Source organism: Plecotus auritus, assembly GCF_963455305.1.
Source record: "Plecotus auritus genome assembly, chromosome: 7".
NCBI classification, from domain to species: Eukaryota; Metazoa; Chordata; class Mammalia; order Chiroptera; family Vespertilionidae; genus Plecotus; species Plecotus auritus.
Genome location: NC_137774.1, coordinates 17,454,334 through 17,473,272, shown reverse-complemented (window position 1 = coordinate 17,473,272; position 18,939 = coordinate 17,454,334). Strand labels below are relative to the sequence as shown.

Here is an 18,939-nt window from a genome sequence, read left to right as displayed (position 1 = left end):
TAAACCTCAGTATTTTTCAAAGAGTGTTAAACCATTTGTTCATATTTCTGAAAATGAGAAATTTTAAAAGTGATTTAGGATTTTTTTTTTTTTTTTTGAATGGCCAATTTCATTTCAATGACCTGGGCTAGATACCGTTTTACAGTATAGCAGATATATGTGAGAGCACTTACATCCACTTTGCCAATTTGCGTCACTGTTTTAAACCTGGAATGTGAGCCACGGTGCTTCTGTGTATCTCTGGGCCGCTCCGGGATACGCCAGATTTCTGTACGGAAGGGTATTTGGTTGTTTCTGTTTTGGCTTAAAGAACAAGCAAACAGGAAAGCATAAGGAAAAGGATGCTGTTGGTGGCGCTCATGGAGCCATTCCCTTCAGAGTGTCGTTTTGAAAGCAGGTGGAATGGTTAACTCCTCTACACCATGGTGCCCCCCAGACGCCGCCCCCCCAACCAGCCAGCAGGGTGGCTGATGTTGTACGAAAGCCTGTCTGTCATTCTGGCTCCGTTTTCATAGGAACTTTATGCTCGTGCTTCCCAAGGTCCATTTCAAGGAAGTCTTCAGGGATGTCTTGTAAAGCTCTCCCCCGGTAGCTCTCCGCCTTCCCGTCGCCTGCGTGGCGGCGCCGGCACAGTCCCTTCCCACACGGCCTCACCAGCGCCAGGCACCCCGCGGCCACCGCCATCCCAGCTGCGCAGGAGTAGAAGGCTCTGCTGTACACCTTACTGTGGTCCACCAGCAGCCCTGGGAGAGCATGCACACACGTTAGCATCGTGGCCACAAACCCCTCTCACCCGGCCCCCCACACTCAGACGCTTCTCTCTCTTGGCCTGCTTTGTTTTATCTTGTTTATCTAAAGAAAGTGTGGAAGGCAGGAATCTTTTCTAGACTGGGGGGCGGCGGGAGGGAAGAAATAAAGCAGACAGACAGCGTATACTTATTAGCAGCCGAGGTAATGGTGTCGCTAAAACGTCTTCATGGGCTGCCAGACTGGCGTGGCTCAGTGGTTGAGCATCGACCTGTGAACCAGGAGGTCACGTTTCGATTCCCGGTCAGGGCACATGCCTGGGTTGCGGGCTCGATCCCCAGTAGGGGGCGTGCAGGAGGCAGCCAGTCAATCAGTGATTCTCTCTCATCATTGATGTTTCTATCTCTCTCTCCTGCTCCCTTCTTCTCTGAAATCAATAAAAACATATATTTTTAAAATGTCTTCATGGGCTAATCTGTCCTAAAACATGGGACTGTGAAAGGGAATATTCTTAAGAGAGGAAGGAGCTCTATTTTTTTCACTTGGGCGCATGTCAGGTCTCTGTTCACATGGGGTAAGATTTCCAGTCCCAACAATGTTAAGGTCCTACTTCAGGTCTAAGGTATGAAACACACCCGTGTCCTTCCCACAAGGAAGTGTGCGTTAGTGATCAGGGGCGGAATGGAGTGCTGCTCTGTGCTCAGTTCCCTGACACCCCACCCAAGAAGGAAAGGTGGCTCACAGAAGTCCCTCCGTCCTGCTGTCCACAGTCAGAGGCTAACGAGCTCATAATCCATGGCCCCTCCAGCATTTATACAGCACGATGGTGGGCAAGGTGTGGGCAGCTGGGGCTGCAGAGGGACTTGGTCACCGGTTTACCATTGGACCATCGGCTCACAATCTTTGACCTTCCGTTTCCTCCTATTTAAGTCCAGAGAGCTGCTCAGGTACTCTCTAATTCTGCCAGCTCTCTAATTCTGTGGAAGTATTAGAATCAGTAGACTTTTAAATTAGACTCGAACAGGACGCTAGCACAATTAACAAGGGAATACTAAACATTGTAGATTCAGTAATCCATAGGACAGGGCCCACTTTATGATATAGCTAGAAGCCCGGTGCATGAAATTTGTGCACTTGGTGGCGGTGGGGGGGGACGTATCCCTCAGCCTGGCCTGTGCCCTCTCGCAGGCCGGGAGCCCTTGGGGGGCCCTTGGGGGATGTCCTCAGTTGGACATCCTTAGCGCCACCACGGAGGCGGGAGAGGCTCCTGCCACGCCGCTGTACTCGCCAGCCGTGAGCCCGGCTTCCGGTTGAATGGCGCTCCCCCTGTGGGAGCACACTGACCACCAGGGGGCAGCTCCTGCATTGAGCATCTGCCCCTGGTGGTCAGTGCGCGTCATAGTGACCGGTCGTTCTGCCGTTTGGTCAATTTGCATATTAGCCTTCTATTATATAGGATAGGATCTCCATTGAGAGCCTATGTTGCTATCTCCAGTCTTCCTTAGGAATATTCCTGCCCTAAACAGTGTGTCATGTTGAACTAGTATGATTGCATATTAGCCTTCTATTATATAGGATAGGATCTCCATTGAGAGCCTATGTTGCTATCTCCAGTCTTCCTTAGGAATATTCCTGCCCTAAACAGTGTGTCATGTTGAACTAGTATGATTCAGGTCCAGAAAGGTGACAGATACGCCACCTGTCCAACTCTACATTGAAAAGAAGAGGGGGAGGGGATAGCAGACAAGGGTTTGGGTTTGGTGTTGTATTTACATTACCTGCCAGGGGCGGCCCAGCGAGCGCCGCGATGCTCTGAATGAAGACATAGACTCCAGCGGCAGAAGCCATCTTCTCAATTCCCACCACGTCCTCTTCCGCCAGCAGTGGGATGTGGGTGCCTGCCACGGTTCCAAGCATAACACCAAAAAATATGCTGCAGGACATTAAACCCCAGAATCCAGTCGCAAACGTAAAGGCAAACAGAGACACAGTCAATAAGAGGACGAAGATGAGCTCAATGTAGATCTTACGGATGGGCTGGCTGTTGAGGATGAAACCAGCTCCAATCCTCCCAAACACTTCAGCGATCGCCATTGTGGATAACAGAAGAGCAGCGCGGTCCTCGGCGATGTCCAGGCTGATGCCCAAGGGAATGATGTACAAGGAAGGGGCGAAGAACCCCAAAGTGGCAAAGAGACCGAACAACGTGTAACAGATGAAACTCTTCTCCTTCAAGACGGAGAAGTCCAACAGGGGGCCTTTCTCTCTGCCGTGCGTGGGGCTGGGCTTCTCCAGGATCTGCTGCTCCACATCGGCCTTCGGCTCCAGTTCCACGGCCGTGTGACCAGGCACGTTTTTAGGTGAGGTAGTTAGTTCTACTCCTGAGTCGATGGAGTCTATCGAGGTGCGTGTTTTCTCGTTTTCAAGCATATATTGTACTTCTCTTGCATTTTCCTGTCCACTTGTTTTCAGTGACCCTGGTCCCCTGATGAGAATCGGTCTCAGCAGGGCCCCGCAGAAGACGATGTTTAACTGTAGCAGGCCCACGAGGAGGAGGCTGTATCTCCAGCCGATGTTCTCCTTCAGAGCCGTGAATGCTTGGGTGGACGGGAGGGAAGAGAAATAGAAGGTAAGGCCAGGCATCGACTCAAGACAAGGAGATGATACTGAGCAAAATAGGGATTTAGAGTTTGCTAAATTATTTATTTTGGAATGGATGTTTCAAGCCTTGTTACTGAATATGTGCCACATATCTTCCTATTTGTGTAAATTGGAACTAGGATTGAAATGTTCCAATTCCTACCCAGCTGGTGTGGCTCCGTGGTTGAGCGTCGAACCAGGAGGTCACTGGTTCGATTCCCAGTTAGGGCACATGCCAGGGTTGTGGCCTCGACCCCCATTGTGGGCGTGCAGAGGCAGCTGATCAATGATTATCTCTCATCATTGATGTTTCTCTCTCTTTCTCCCTCTCCCTTCCTCTCTGAAATCAATACAAATATGTTTGAATTCCTAACATGAGGGTTAGGGAGGACAGACCCCAAAAGTGTGCTGGAGGAGAGAAGAAACACCCTTTCATTAGGCACAGAGTTACAGCCATCCAGTGGCCAACTGTGGGCAAGGCAGGGTGGCCAGCATGCCGAGTGGCTTCCCCACATTAATACCCAGACTGCGGTGGTCCACCTACCTGGCGCAAAAGCAAACATAGCGAAACATTCTCCCGTAGAAGCAGCTGCGGTGACGATCGAACGCCTTTTGTCAAAGTACTGAGACAGAATGGTGAGAGCTGGGAGAAAGCTGAAGCAGTAGCCCAAACCTGTGCGAGTCAGAAAGCACTGTGAGAGCCACACACGGACCGGCGTCGGAAAGATGCATCCCAAAGCCTGGGCGTTTTGTGTTTATTTTTAAAATCATAAGTTCTGGGAGCCCAGTAGTTCATTCTGGAAAAGGTGTCGTAGCAAAGGATTTCGTTAGAGGTCTGGAGATGCTGCGACAGTTGTTTTCGGATGCTTAGAGTATGAAAACTGTTTTCTGTTTGCTTGTTTTTCTGCTTTTTTTCCCAAATGTATATAATTCAAAGTGGATATAATTTGTATTGAATATAGTTTTTATATATAAGACTTCCATTAGAAAATAAGTTTTGAAATGTATAGAAATATCTAAAAATTTTAAAGTGTGCAAAATTAGATATATATGCATACATACATAATACAATATGCCATATCTATCTATCCTATATAGTAAAAGGCTAACATGCAAATCATCCCCTCGACTGGGAGTTCTACCAGGGGGTGGGGCCAGCCCACCAACCACTCGAGGCCCCTCCCCACTAGCCGACCCTGCCCCCATCGGCCCCACCCACCCTGATCGGGGGCGGGGCCAGCCAGCCAACCTCCCACATCCCCTCCCCGCCCCAGCCAGCCTGGCCCAATCGGCCCTATGAGGATGGGTCGGCCAGACCCCACCCGTGCACAAATTTGTGCACTGTGCCTCTAGTCCACATAATATATGTCTATAGAATATATATATATATATATATATATATATATATATATATATATGTCAGCAATGTATGGACTCCTTTTAAAGTGAAAAAGGTTTTCTCAGACTCCTAAGTATAAGCCTCCCCCTATAGCTCAGGATCTTCAGACCCTGATTTGGGAAATACTGGATAAAGAAATTAAAATCTTACTTTGTGAAAATGATGTCTTTGAGTGGTAAACTATAGGGGTTGGCAACAGTAGGTTTACAGTTGTGAGTACGCAAAATAGAGCTTATTCTTGTATTATTATTTATTTTTATTTTCCATATGAACAATTATAAACCTACTTTTGCCCCACCCCTGTATCACTAAAGAGGTTTCCTTTCTCATTGGTAAACATCGAAATATTAGACAAAAATTCTTGGGCATTGAGAATAGATTCTCAGATCCCCTGGAGTCCATACAGCCTGTTCCAAACCACTGATCTGGGACATTTTATTTTATTATTATTTTTAATCCTCACCCGAGGATAGTTTTTCTTTGATTTTTAAAGGGAGTGGGAGAAAAAGGGAAAGACAGAGAGAAACATCGATGTGAGAGAAACACATCGATTGGTTGCCTCCTGCACGAGCCCTGACCGGGGCCCCGGCCGGGGTGGAGCCTGCAACCAAGATATGTGCCCTTGACCAGAATCGAACCTGGGACCTTTTGGTCCGCAGGCCAACGCTCTATCCACTGAGCCAAACCGGCTAGGGCTGGGACTCTTATTTTAAAGAGAAAGGGACAGAAGAAAAGAAATAACACTTTGGGTTTGAGTCCCTGCTTCCCTTCCTTGGCCTTCAAACCACATGTCTGGAAAACTTTCGAGCCCAGAGAAGCGCTTACCGGAGATGATGCCAATGGCGATGTACATGTGGTATACCTCCTGGGAAAAGGAGGCCACCACCATCCCGGTGCTGACCAGCAGGCCTCCTGCCATCACCACCAGGCGGTGTCCGAAGCGATTGCTCAGGATAGTGGAGAGGGGGGCTGCATGGAAAGAGCATAGCGTGACAGTTTGACTCGCAGCGTTCGCTTTAACACCATTCCTTCTGTAAAGTCTCGGACATGGAAAGACAGAGTACACTATATAACACAAAGCATCGGCTTTAATAAGGTTCCTTCTCATACGTCTTGAACAGGGAGCGACGACGTACACTATATATTTTATGCAGTGGTTACATAAACCGATTCAGGAATTACAGTTGACCCTCGAAAAACATGGGTTTGAACTGGGCGGGTCTACTTATATTCGGATTTTTAAAAATAAATATAGTTGGTCCTCTATCCCGGGTTTTGCATCTGCAGATTCAAGTAACTGCAGATGGATAACAGTATTTTCAGTTTGCGGTTGGGAGCCCATGGATGTGGAGGGCTGACTGTATGCATTGATCTGCCCCATTTTACGTCAGGGACTTGAGCATCCATGGATTTGGGTATCTGTGGGTGTCCTGGAACCAATTCCCCACAAATACCAGGGATGACTGTTAAGTTTTGGGAGAGTCAAAACTTACACATTTGACTCTTTAGGGGTCAGCGCTCTTAACCCCTATATTGTTCAGGGGTCAACTGTATTTCAGTATTTGGTTAAACTGGACAATATATTCTTTGAGCTTCTTAAAGAGAAAGCCACAGTGCCCTGGCCAGCGTGGCTCGGTTGGAGCGTCGTCCCGTGCACCAAAAGGTTTCGGGTTTGATTCCTGGTCAGGGCACATACCCAGGTTTCTGGCTCAATCCCCAGATGGGGTGTGTATGGGAGGCAACCGGTCGATGTTTCCCTCTCACGTCAGTGTTTCTCTCTCTCTCCCTCTCCCTTCTTCTCACTCTTAAATCAATAAAAACATATCCTCAAGTGAGGATTTAAAAAACACACACACTTTATTATTTAAAAAAAGAGAGAGAAAGCCAGAATAATAGTATAAAACTCTTTTCTATATTTTTAAATGAAAGATTTTGAGTTACCTTGAATGCCTATAAAATTAGATATCCATTAGAATTATGTTATTCTGTAATAAAAATGGGCTTCCCTATAATTGCTTGAATGACTATTTTCTATACTTACTGCTTTGACTTTTTTAAAAATATTTTTTTATTGATTTCAGAGAGAGGGAGGGAGGGGGAGAGAGAGAAACATCAATGATGAGAGAGAGAATCATTGGTTAGCTGCCTCCTGCACGCCCCACACTGGGGATGGAGTCCGCAACCTGGGCATGTACCTTGACCGGGAATCGAACCATGACCTCCTGGCTCAATCACTGAGCCTCGCTGGCCGGGCTTGACTTTTTTTTTTTTTTTTTAAAGTTCCATTTAGGGTCAAATTCCAATTTACTTCCATTTGATTCTTAGGAAAGTGATATGGAAATATGGTGGATTCTCAGTTATGCACACCAAATGGAGGATAGTGATGGGATAAATAATTCCAAGTGGCTGATGAATATCATTTACAAAGCTTCTACCTTTCTTCTTCATGTAGCCACATCTTCATGTTTCCAATCTAAGCATGTTTTTGTGAGACCAGGGCCAATAGGCCAAGTACTTTTTCTAAATGCCTTTTTAAAAAAATATATTTTTTTAATGATTTTCAGAGAGAGAGAGGAAGGGAGAGGGAAAGAGAGAGAAACATTGATGTGAGAGCAGAACATCGACCGGCTGCCTCCTGCACACCCCCTCCTGGGAATCGAGCCTGTAACCCAGGCATGTATCCTGAGTAGGAATCAAACCAACAACCTTTATGTGCACGGGACGGCACCCAGCCAATTGAGCCACACTGGCCAAACACTTCCTCTTTTTTTAATCCTCACCTGAGGATATTTTTTCCATTGATTTTCAGAGAGATTGGAAAGGAGGGGTGAGTTGGGGAGAGAAAGAAAGAGAAATATTGCTGTAAGAGATACATATTGATTGGTTGCCTCCCGCACATGCACCAAACAGGACTGGGGATCGAACCTGCAATCCAAGTATGTGCTCTTGATAGGGAATTGAACCCAAGACCCTTAGGTGTACAGACTGATGCTCTACCACTGAGCAACACCCACTAGGGTCCAAGTAATTTTGATCTGCTGCTTTTTAAAAACAATTGCATCGCCATAGCTGGTTTGGCTCAATGGATAGAATGTTGGCCCCGGGACCATAGGGTCCTGGGTTCAATTCTGATCAAGGGCACGTACCTCAGTTGTAGGGTCCTCCCCGGCTTGGGTCCTGGTTAGGGCTCATGCAGGAGGCAACCAATCAATGTATTTCTCTCACATAGATGTTTCTCTCTGTCTTTCCCTCTTTCTTCCACTCTCCTTAAAAAAATCAATGGAAAAAATATCCTCGGGTGAGGATTAACAAACAAAAAATAAAAATAAAATAAAATAAAGCACAGGTTTCTGGATTGTGGGCTCGAACACCCCAGTAGGGGGCGTGTAGGAGGCAGCCGATCAATGATTCTCATCATTGATGTTTCTATCTCTCTCTCCCTCTCCCTTCCTCTCTGAAATCAATAAAAAATATAAACAAACAAACAAAAACAGTTGCATCCCCGTAGAACTGGAGGTTACTGCTGTCCTCAAAGTAATCGACAGCATCCTAAGAATCTGCTTACAATAGGTGTCTAATACATGTGTGTTAAATTGAAGTCAGTTAAGGTTGACAAGTAAGGTTTTTTTCCCCCCCTCCAGCTCCTCTTTCTCTGGCCATTCTCAACTTCCTGAAAACTGTATTACTTGAGGCTAGAAAGTGCCAAGAGGTCATGGAGAAAATGCATCACAACCATAATGTGTACCATTCTGTAGTTAGGCAACTTAAAACTAATAGTGTTGAAGGTGAAAGATGTACTCACCTGTAAATGTTAAGAAAAACACACATATTGATATTATCCATGAGATCTTGCTATTAGATTCCTCAAAACTGTCCATTAAGTCATTAAAGAAGACGCCAAATGACTTGATGACACCGTAGGTAAAGACTTCAACGAAGAAGAAAGACACAGCTACTGCCCAGCCCCACCCTCCGTCAGGCACTTGAGTATAAACATTGGCTCCAGAACAAAGCTGTGATGTCTTCTCAGTCATTCTTAATCTGAAATAAAAAGTTTTAAAAAGTCAGAACCATAATAGCGCGAGGGTTGATGATTCGAATGCTCTTTAGCAAACATAACAGATAAGAACTATTTATCACATTTCTTAGGTTGATGAATATTTAAATCATGTGCAGTTAGTATAAAGTCTTTGGATAATAAAAGATCTAATGGAGCCCCCATAGAATTTAGAGGTAAGATTTCCAAGCTATAGCAATTAAATGGAAAAAACAAACTAACATAAAGCATCAGGGAAGATATTTACTAGTAGAGGCAGTGTGAAGGACAGAGAATGGCCAAAAGACCAAGCCTCAGTGGTGACCTTGAACTTGAAGACAAGTTAGGTAAAGGAAGAGTGAAGTGAGCAAAGGGAATGTTGATCAGAAATGAAACCTAGATTGATAGAGGATTAAAAATGGCGGCAGAGAAAGTGGATGCTGCACAGACATTCTCTCAGAAACAAACTGGAACTACAACTAAAATACAGAAAAACTTCCTGAATTATCAACGAAAGACTCACAGGAGAACCCTGATACCCGAGGACCAAAAGTGGAGACCGCATAGAGACTGGTCGGAGGTGTGAAAGGGCTGGCCGGGCGTCCACAGACAGCAACTGAAGGTCCGGAGAGATATCTCAGCTGTGGGGGCTTGCCACTGAGAACTCTGGGATCTAAACCCCAAGCTGCCCACTCCCCCCCCCCCGCCCCCGCCCCAGCAGAGAGCACCAGAACTGAGAAGGGTACCTACATAACATCTGGCTGTGAAAAGCAGTGGTGTTGCTGTCTGCCAGAGCACCCTCTTAAAGGGCCAATGCACAAAATCCTTGTGCTCTGGCAGCGGGAGGGCAGAGTGGACTGGAATTATGGGAGCAGAAGCCAGGATTGGGGACTTGGGGGTTAGAGCTCAGAAGGCAGACACCTCCACTCTCCTATGCTGAGTCATTCCCTCACTCAGCGGAGGAAATCTTTCCCACACAGACATTTGCCTTGCCTGGGGGTGGGGTGGGGAGGGAAGACAGTTGACCACCCTATTGGAAAGCATCCTGCACTGAGGTCACTTCAGAGACTAAAAATAACAATTAGCCTCCAGGCAGAAGCAACTGCCCCACTCTTTAAAAAAAAAAAACTCGCCACACCTGAGGACGATTGCCTGGGGCCATTCAAGTCAGAATCCCATGAGTCTGAAGGCAGAGGTGGTCGCTGGAGACTTTGAGTCTTTGCCTGATCTAATTAGTTAGAAATAGTGTTTGACATTCCTGCATTAGAGATTGAGAGGCATAGAGGATCTACCTAATACATAGTCACAAACCCAAACAGACAGCCAAAATGAGACAAAGAAACAACCCCCAAATGGAAGAACAAGAATATTATCCCGCCAAAACCGGTTTGGCACAGTGGATAGAGCATCAGCCTGCGGACTGAGGGGTCCCAGGTTCGATTTTGGTCAAGGGCATGTAACTTGGTTGTGGTCACATCCCTAGTGGGAGGTGTGCAAGAGGCAGCTGATCGATGTTTCTCTCTTATCGATGTTTCTAACTCTCTATTCCCTCTTCCTTCCTCTCTGTAAAAAATCAATAAAATATATTAAAAAAAAAGAATATTATCCAGAAGGAAATAAATGAAACAGAGTTCAGAGTAATGATGGTAAAAATGCTCAACAGCATGAAAAAGATATAGTAACTATGAGAAAAGAACAGTCTAAGATAAAGAATGACATAACACAAATAAAGAACACATTGGAAAGAATACACAGCAGACTAAGGGAAGCTGAGGATTGAATCAGTGAATTAGAAGACAGGGTTGAAAAAAATCAATCAGAAAACCAAAAAGAAAAAACAGGAGGACAGCTAAGAGAGATGTGGGACAACGTGAAATGTAACAATATTAGAATAGCAGGTGTTCCGGAAGAGGCAGAAAGGGAGAAAGAGATAGAGAATGTGTTTGAAGAAATAATGGCAGAAAACTTCCCTAACCGGTAAAGGAAAAAGTCACATAAGTTCAGGAGGCACAGAGAACCCTAAGCAAGAAGAATCCAAACAGACCCACACCCAGATTCATCATAATTAAATGCTGAAAATTAAATGCCAAATCTTAAAGGCAGCAAGAGAAAAGCAAACTGTTACCTACAAAGGAGCTCCCATAAGACTGACACCAGATTTTTCATCAGAAACTCTACAGGCCAGAAGGGAATAGCATGAAATACTCAAAGTAATGGAAAGCAAGGATCTGAGACCAAGATTACTATATCCAGTAAGGCTGTCATTCAAAATAAACAGTCAAGTAAAGAGCTTCCCAGACAAAAAAAGGCTAAAGGAGCACATCACCACCAATCCAGCATGACAAGAATGCTAAAGGGACTGCCATAATGAAAAGAGGCAACAGAAAGAGAAACCGAGGCATACAGAATTAAAATGGCAATAAATAAGTACCTATCAATAATAACCCTAAATATAAATGGATTAAATGCTCTAATCAAAAGGCCTAGGGTAGCTGAATGGATACAAAAATATGATCCAACTATATGCTGTCTACAAGAGACCCGCCTCAAAACAAAGACACACACAGAGTGAAGGGATGGGAAAGAATTTTCCATGCAAATGGAAAAAAAAAAAAAAAAGCTGGAGTAGCAATACTCATATCTGACAAAATAGACTTGAAAACGAAGGCCATCACAAGACAACAAAGGTCACTACATAATACTAAAGGGATTGACCCAACAAGAGGATATAACCCTGGAAAACATATATGCACCCAATATAGGAGCACCTAAATATATAAAAAAACTTCTAGAGGACTTCAAGGGAGAGATCTACAACAATACAGTCATAGTAGGGGACTTTAACACCCCTACTGAGGTGGCAAGAACATAGAGACAGAATAGTAAACAAACAAACAAACAAAAAACTAGAAAAAAGGCTGAGGCAAACATGGACAGCGCATCTGCCACGTTCCACGGATGAAGTGCCAGAGACACCCTATGCATCTGTGCTTGATGCCTCTGACCAGATTATCCAGCCACCTCTCCTTGATCCCATTTCCCATTCAGTCAGCAACTTCATGATTATGATCGGTTTTCCACGTGGATGTAACTGTAAGTCCAAATTCGCAAGTTGTCTCCTGGGAGTTTGGCATGAGTAAGTTACCCAAGTTGCTCAGCACTTGGCACATTAGCAACTGAATGACCATGCACGCCACAAATGCGACTCCAAAATATAGTGACCAGCCCGGCTGGTGTGGCTCAGTGGTCGACCCATGAACCAAGAGGTCACTGTTCGATTCTCGGTCAGGGCACATGCCTGGGGTTGCGGGTTGCAGGCTCAATCCCCAGTAGGGGATGTGCAGGAGGCAGCTGATCAGTGATTCTCTCGCATCATTGATGTTTCTATCTCTCTATCCCTGTCCCTAAAAATCAATGAAAACATAGAATATAGTGACCAAAAAAGACACTGCCAACGTAACCCTAAGTTATCCCTGACCTTGCAGCTTTCCATTCAAACCGCAGTGAACGTCAGACCTTACCTTAACTCCGTAAGTGAGGGGAAGCACTGTACTTAACCCTGGAGGGGGGAGTTGAAGTCGTCTGCTTTGGGCTGTTGCACATGAACACTGGTTGTCAGGCTCTGCCATTGCGTGTACTTTGAAACAGTGATGCATGGTTTGAGCCCAACTAGAAATTAGTATTTATAATAATGAGTTCATGGTTTTAAGTTCTTAATGCTAACCCACCTTGAGTTTAAGAAGTCTACAAGTACACAGTGAACTTTTAGGGTGTGTGGATCCTTTCCGTGGCTGCTGTGTTAAGTTCTAAGGCAAGTTTTATTGATAAATGAAGAGTAATTGAAAAAGAACAGGACACAACCTCCTCTATCCAGTAAGCATGCCAATTTCTGGTGCTAGAATCTCATATTCTGAGTTTATTCTATAAATGTTAAAAAGCAGCAAATCTGCCCTAACCGGTTTGGCTCAGTGGATAGAGCGTCGGCCTGTGGACTGAAGGGTCCCAGGTTCGATTCCGGTCAAGGGCATGTACCTTGGTTGCGGGCACATCCCCAGTGGGGGGTGGGCAGGAGGCATCCGATCAATGATTCTCTCTCATTGATGTTTCTAACTCTCTATCCCTCTCCCTTCCTCTCTATAAAAATCAATAAAATATATATTTTTTAAAAAGGCAGCAAATCTGACCCAAATTCATGGTTCACCCTATTGACATCACTATCCCACAGTAGCCTACGACTTTGAAAGGGCTAGATGCCCACTTTTTGCCCTATTGCTCTTAAGTATTTGGTTGCATAAACAGGGTGTAAGAGGCTTTAAGAAGCTTTAAGCTCCCTGCAGCAAAGGCCTTTGCGTTTCCACGGGTGTTAATGTGTCCTTCCTGAGAGCAGCTGGGAAGGTGGGAAGGGCAGTTAAACAGCTGGAGGTGTAGGCTGCGAGCTACAGAGCAGTTGTCATTACCATTTCCCATCCTGGAAAGCAACTGATTTAAGATGGGGGCTCTGACCTGAGCCCTCCAGCAAATGAGGTTTTCACAACACCCCTCCCTCATTAGACGTTTCAATCCACTCCCAAGATGAGGCCACTGGAGCAGGAAAGAACCTCCCCCCACCCCTCACCCCGAAGTGTTCACTCTAGAATAGTGTTGGGCCCTAGGGAGGGGGGCAGGCGGCTGACTACAGCACAGGTCCTCAGGAGGTGAAGAGACTTAACCCTCACCCCTTGCACTTCGCCCGCTTCCCAGGCCACCACTCCTTTACTGGTCTCTGACTGGCTCCTCGTGTCTGGTACGATTGAGCTTTCTGAAACGCTGCATTCGACTTCATTTTTTTCTGAGACTTTTGCGTGGCTTTCCTCATTCCGAGCCATCAAATCCACCCTTAGCCTGCCGTTCCGTGTCCTTCAGGATCGAACCCCAACCTATCTTTGAAGCCTTATTTTTGTTCTAAAACTTGACCCGCCTGCCATGGCCCAAATGGACTCCTCCGTGCCCTCCAGGTTCTAACCACCCAGCCTGTGGCCACGCCCTTTCCCCAGGCTGTGTGCCCTCGACAGCTGGCACCTTTAAGACCCGGTGCCATCAAAATCCTTCTTCCGTGATGCTCCCTCTGGCTGACTCAACATAAGGGGCTTTCTCCACGTGACAGGCATCATTGAATACTTTAATGAGTCTATCTTATTTGATGAATTTAATGTTAAGCTCATAAAAAACAATATATGGGTTCTATATCTCTTCATATGTCCCACCCTCCCCCATTCCCAAGTACCTTGCATATAACTTTTATTTATTTTCCAAAAAAGTGCCTACTATTGCCACGCCCAAGGCGAGGCCTAGGGAATACTGTAGTGAAAAGACAGAGAGATGATCTCTGCTCTGAGACCTACATGTTTGTTGATCATGATAAGGAACCTGCAGATTAAAATGCATGTTTACAACCTCCTTCCAGAGGTCAGCACACTCGGACAGGCAGAACTGTCCAGGGCCACACTGCTGTAGTCATTCTAACCTAGGAGGGTGCACGTAAGATCTTAGAGTCTTAACAGAGGGCTCAGGACCAACCTGAACATAAATATATTGGGGTAAAAAACACACATATTGGAATAAAATTGATAAGGACCCAAAGAGGCAAACTGACTCTTTGGCCTAAAATGACTGCAGGATGAAGACAGATCTTTTTAGACGATGCGGACTACACTGTACTTTCTGTTCAAGGATAGGTTGCCCCATCCTCAGAAGGCCCTGCTTCAGGCCAGCGTTTCAGTCCTGGCAGTGGGCGCACCCCTCTTTCTTTGCCTGTCGCGACCAGTGGTTTGCATGTGCACAATCGGTGGGATTAGGATCAACCTGTAGCCCCAGAGTGGAGTTGGAATTGCAGGATGTGAGGGCTGAAAGGGAGTGTGGACCTCATCCTGTCCATCTCCTCCTTGCACAAGGCAGCTCATTTTGCAAAACGGGAAAACTAAGCCCCAGGGAGGTGAAGAGACTTAACCCAAATGGTCCAGAATCAGATCTCCTGCCTCCTGGGCCCTGTGGGATCAGCCCCCAGGACAGCATTTTCAGGGCCAGGGAGGGGGTTGTTTTATATAGACATTGTAAGGAAACTCATATTTTCTTTAAAAAAAAAAAAAAAGCTCCCCTGACTTTTGTGGGTAGAGAGAGGTCTGTGACCTGATTCACCACGTCACTGTGTGACCTTGCAAAAGTCACTCCACCTCTCGGGGCCTGAACTCCTCATTTGTCAAGTCTTTAGTCAGAGGTCTTCTGGAGAATCTTCAAGGCTCACTGAGTTTTACTGCTCACCCGATCCCTCGGCCAAAGCTGGGGGCCCAAGGACACCAGGGAGCTGGAAGAAGGGGCACATGCTAGATGGCTCTTGGAAGTGTGGGTGAAACGCAGCTGGACCTGGGTGAGAGCAGGTCAGCTGGCTAGAAGGCAGCCTTTTGGTTGCTGTGTTTTCCGAGCCCCTTCAGGGTGCCCGATTCCTTTGTCTGTCAAAGCTTTGCTTTAATCTGTGCTCCCCTCCGGAAGCTACATGCAACATGTGACTTTCACCTGCATGCCTAGGTTTTTGGAGGACAGAAACCTTGTTATCACAAGGATACCATAAAGGAAAGATGCCCCCCTCTTCACCCCCAACCCGGAACTCCACCCTACTTTCTGGTTTATGACTTCCTCATTCTAAAGCATGCTATGTCTGCAGAATTTAGCTTTGAAGACCACGGTATAGATAATAACGGAAGAATAACATATATTTTGTACAGGGCAGGCACCTACAGGGTAGTCAGCAGCTCTTTCCAGACCAAGTGCCTGGCAGCATGTTTGGCACATAGTAGGTGCTCAACAAAAGTTTACTAAACAAATTGTGAGTCTTGAGGTGCTCCTGAGCAATGCACTGCTCTGTCCTCAGGAAACCGAGCCATCGAGTGAGGAAGTCCCTGCTTGCAGAATAAAGGCTTTCCTGGACCTGTCTCCTCTACTTGCATCATTCATTCAGCAACTCAGCCTCGACAGAGCGAGGAACTAAGGCCCGACTTTTGAACTCACTTAGAAGCCTCTACAGGTTCTTCCAGAATAGGGAAATATCTGTCCGTTTCGGTCTTATGTGAAGTTATCTGATGAGAAGGGATATTCGTTTACTGTGTGGGGATCTAACTGGTAAGGCAAGTTGAGTGACTCTGTGGTTTTGGGTGAATAATTTTGCTCCTGGATGGCCAGTGTCATCCACAGGTTAAGTGCAGATGAACTAGATCTCGATGATCTCAGACCTCCTCCTGCCCTGAAAACCTATCATTCTATGGTAGCCTTGGGCCCTGACTTGCTCTAAGCTACCCTTTCATTTTCTTCAACCCCTGTGGAGTGCTTTGACGCAAAGACGCTGGGCTTGTCTTTTTTGAGGCCCATGGTCATTATTTTCGAAGTTGTATCTCTTGGTCTCTTAATTTCCATGATCTCTGAAAGCAGGGGTTAGACATGGCAGTCTGAGGGTCTCTTCAACCGTAAAACTATGATTCTGCGCGCACACCGGTTCCTGGCTACCGTCTTGTCTCCACCCTAATGCTCTTCCAAAGGAAGGATAACAAAATACACTGGGCAGTTTGGAGTGTCTCCTACGACCGTTGGGTTGTCTTAACCTTAAATAAATGAGTACTCTGCCAAGGCTTGTTCAGCTGCTAAGCCTGGGAATTTCACTGTGATTTGATTTGTTGAGAAAAGACTCGACCTGGGGGCATGAAGAATGCAAAATATCGGATTATACCATCAGGGTGTGAGGCTAGGGTCAGCTCAGAGTCAAGTTCAAAATGCAAGCTTTGGCTGGAAATGGTGGTGGCAGCTGGGATCAGCAAAGCCTGGGCAATGCAGCGCCAACCTCCATTCTTCTTAAAGGTGTGGCCTGGATAACAGCTTTTGACAAACCGTTTCCGTCCCCAGTTGTCAAAATCATTCTGTATTTAGGTAAAGTTCATTCTCTATTTAAAAAAAAAAAAAAATCCCAAACCTAACCTGTAGGGCTGCCTCAGCAGCGTTGAATCACCGGATACAACCGATTCATCCACCTTACAAGATCATTATGTTGAAACCCAAGCCCCTAATTTAAGTGTCCTCCTCAGGAGTTCCATTGAGGAAAAGTCCTTTCTGGGAAACCACAGAAGGGAACCTCGGGGTTCGTGGTACTCACTCAGACCGAGGGAGCGTTTCCCCTGGCTGCACTGTTTATTTCCACACCGTAACTCTCCACCTTGCCTGCCCTTCCCTTAGTCACAAGAAGAGGTATTTCTGTACCCACCAGGCAGGACGTACTTATTGTTGACCCCCAAAATGCCACATCATGGTGCTTGGGACATGGGGAGATGCATCGCTTAGAGATTTCAGCATAAGCACTGGGTATTTTTTTTTGCAAACAAATCATTTTATTATGGTTTTCAAAACAGTAAGATTCCTGAGAAATGTCCTTCTCCAGGACAGGAACCATCTCTTTGGAGAAAGGGCTGGCACTGAGCGCCTAGCAGTGCAATCCCAACTAGCTTCCTGGTTGACAAGTTGCAATCGCTCTCTTCCGCAGTTGGCGCTTGGGGAGCTTTTTCTACCACTCCCGTGTTCGGTGACATTTTATATGCCACCTCACAAACTTCTACCACCTGACTTCGGGGGTTGGTGGGAGTGTAGTGTTGTTTTTGTTTGTTTGCGTGTTGTTGTTGTTTTAATTTTAAAAAAGAAAAAGAAAACGAGAAGGAAATAACCCATTTCCTCTGCAAAATCAGCCTCCCTCGCTACAGAATTGCTCAGCCTCAGGGGCGCTTTCCTGCGGTTGGCAGCTCAGGGAACCTGGGAAGTTGAGCGGAGCGGGCTTCAGCCGCTGAGGACCTGTGCTCTACAGGGAACTGCCTGCCTCCCCCAGGGGGTCGCGCTGGCGCCCCAGTAGTGAGCTTTGCGTGGGAGAGACATGGAACCCCACTTTCCTTTGCGCTGCCTCAGCGGCCGCCCTGCATGCGTGCACGAGCCTAGGGAAGGCACCTCTGACATATGGCACTTGGGGCGCACAGGCAGCTTCATTCGGAAAATCCATGCAGAGGCTGAGCCCGGCGCCCCCAATTGCCCCGCGGTCTGGAGCCCCTAGAGCGGGGCTGGGCGCACTCAGTGTCAGCCAAGCTTGCCTTTAGATATTTTCCGGACCCAACTGTATCCGGCCAAGATCATTCAACTCTTAGCTGCCCACACAGGCGAGAGCGCTTCATCCCGGTGGCCCTGAGCATTCCTAAGTGTCAGAATATTTTTCGCAATAACCTCTCCAAAATGTTAAGATGTTAAGCGCTCTCCTCCGCCTCCCACCACCGACCCAGCAAAAAAGCGCCTAACACATTAAAATAAAAACCCACACCCCATAATCAAAGTTTGAAACATATAAAATAATAAAACCAACTCACCAAGTTAGAAGGGCAGAGAATAAACCCCAAAGGCTCCCACTAAGGCGCAGGCTTGGCCTCCCCTCCTTATAAGCCGCTGGGTAACATGAGAAAGGTTTAACTCCTTAGGGCGTGGGCCCGAGCCTATCGCAAGTTGGTTCAGAGGAGTGTCCCCAGGACCCGCCTGCAGCGCCCCGCCCCTGCCCCCACATACTCCCGCGCCTGGGGCACCCCGGCTGCACCCTCTCCCCTCCCCCCACCCGCCAGCGCCCGGGTGCGTGCTGCTGCCCAACCCCTGTCCCCGCGTCTCTGCCTCTCTCTGATCCTATACCGGCTGCAGCCGGTCTCCGCCGGCCTCGGGGGCGCGCCGCCGCCGACCATGTGCTGCGAGCGCAGCGGAGGAGGGGGCCTGCCTGGAGCGCGCGCGCCGGCCCACGTGTACCAGGCCCGCACCGGGCGCGCGCCCGCCCTGAGCCAAGCCGGGGGTCATGGAAGGTAACGGCGTCGCTGTCCCGCGCGGGCCCGCTCCCGCCAGCACCTCCGGGGTCGTGGGCGCGCCGCCCAAACCGGGCGCGGCTTTGCGTGCCTGGCCCCTTCGGACCCCGACACTGTGCCGCACTGCTAGCGGGGAAAGTGGACTTGTTTGGGGACGCCTGCACCCTTTCTGCTAGCACTTCCTGGCCGCCGTCCTTGTCGCAGCCCCTCTGCACGCCCAATCC

The 18,939-nt window shown here is 47.2% G+C and overlaps 2 protein-coding genes across 3 annotated transcripts in view; one reads left to right on the top strand and one right to left on the bottom strand.

Annotated features, from left to right (window-relative positions):
• Positions 1-18,939, top strand: part of ARSG (arylsulfatase G) — a 94,490-nt gene that overhangs the window by 5,705 nt on the left and 69,846 nt on the right. The gene's annotated exons all lie outside the window — the stretch shown is intronic.
• SLC16A6 (solute carrier family 16 member 6) lies at positions 98-18,464 on the bottom strand. The gene is made up of 6 exons (XM_080681122.1): positions 18,242-18,464; positions 8,589-8,827; positions 5,612-5,755; positions 3,932-4,060; positions 2,526-3,344; positions 98-743 (listed from the first exon to the last, which is right to left on the bottom strand). Exons 2-6 carry the CDS (start codon positions 8,818-8,820, stop codon positions 493-495), a joined length of 1,575 nt encoding a protein of 524 aa, XP_080537248.1. The 5' UTR covers positions 8,821-8,827; positions 18,242-18,464; the 3' UTR covers positions 98-492.

Excerpts from the sequence above, each read along its gene's own strand:
- SLC16A6 (XM_080681122.1), bottom strand. The coding sequence starts at position 8,820 with ATGACTGAGAAGACATCACAGCTTTGTTCTGGAGCCAATGTTTATACT. Across the intron at positions 4,061-5,611 it reads CGCCATTGGCATCATCTCCG|GTTTGGGCTACTGCTTCAGC; the intron begins GTAAGCGCTTCT and ends TGACTCGCACAG. Across the intron at positions 3,345-3,931 it reads TATGTTTGCTTTTGCGCCAG|CATTCACGGCTCTGAAGGAG; the intron begins GTAGGTGGACCA and ends CGTCCACCCAAG.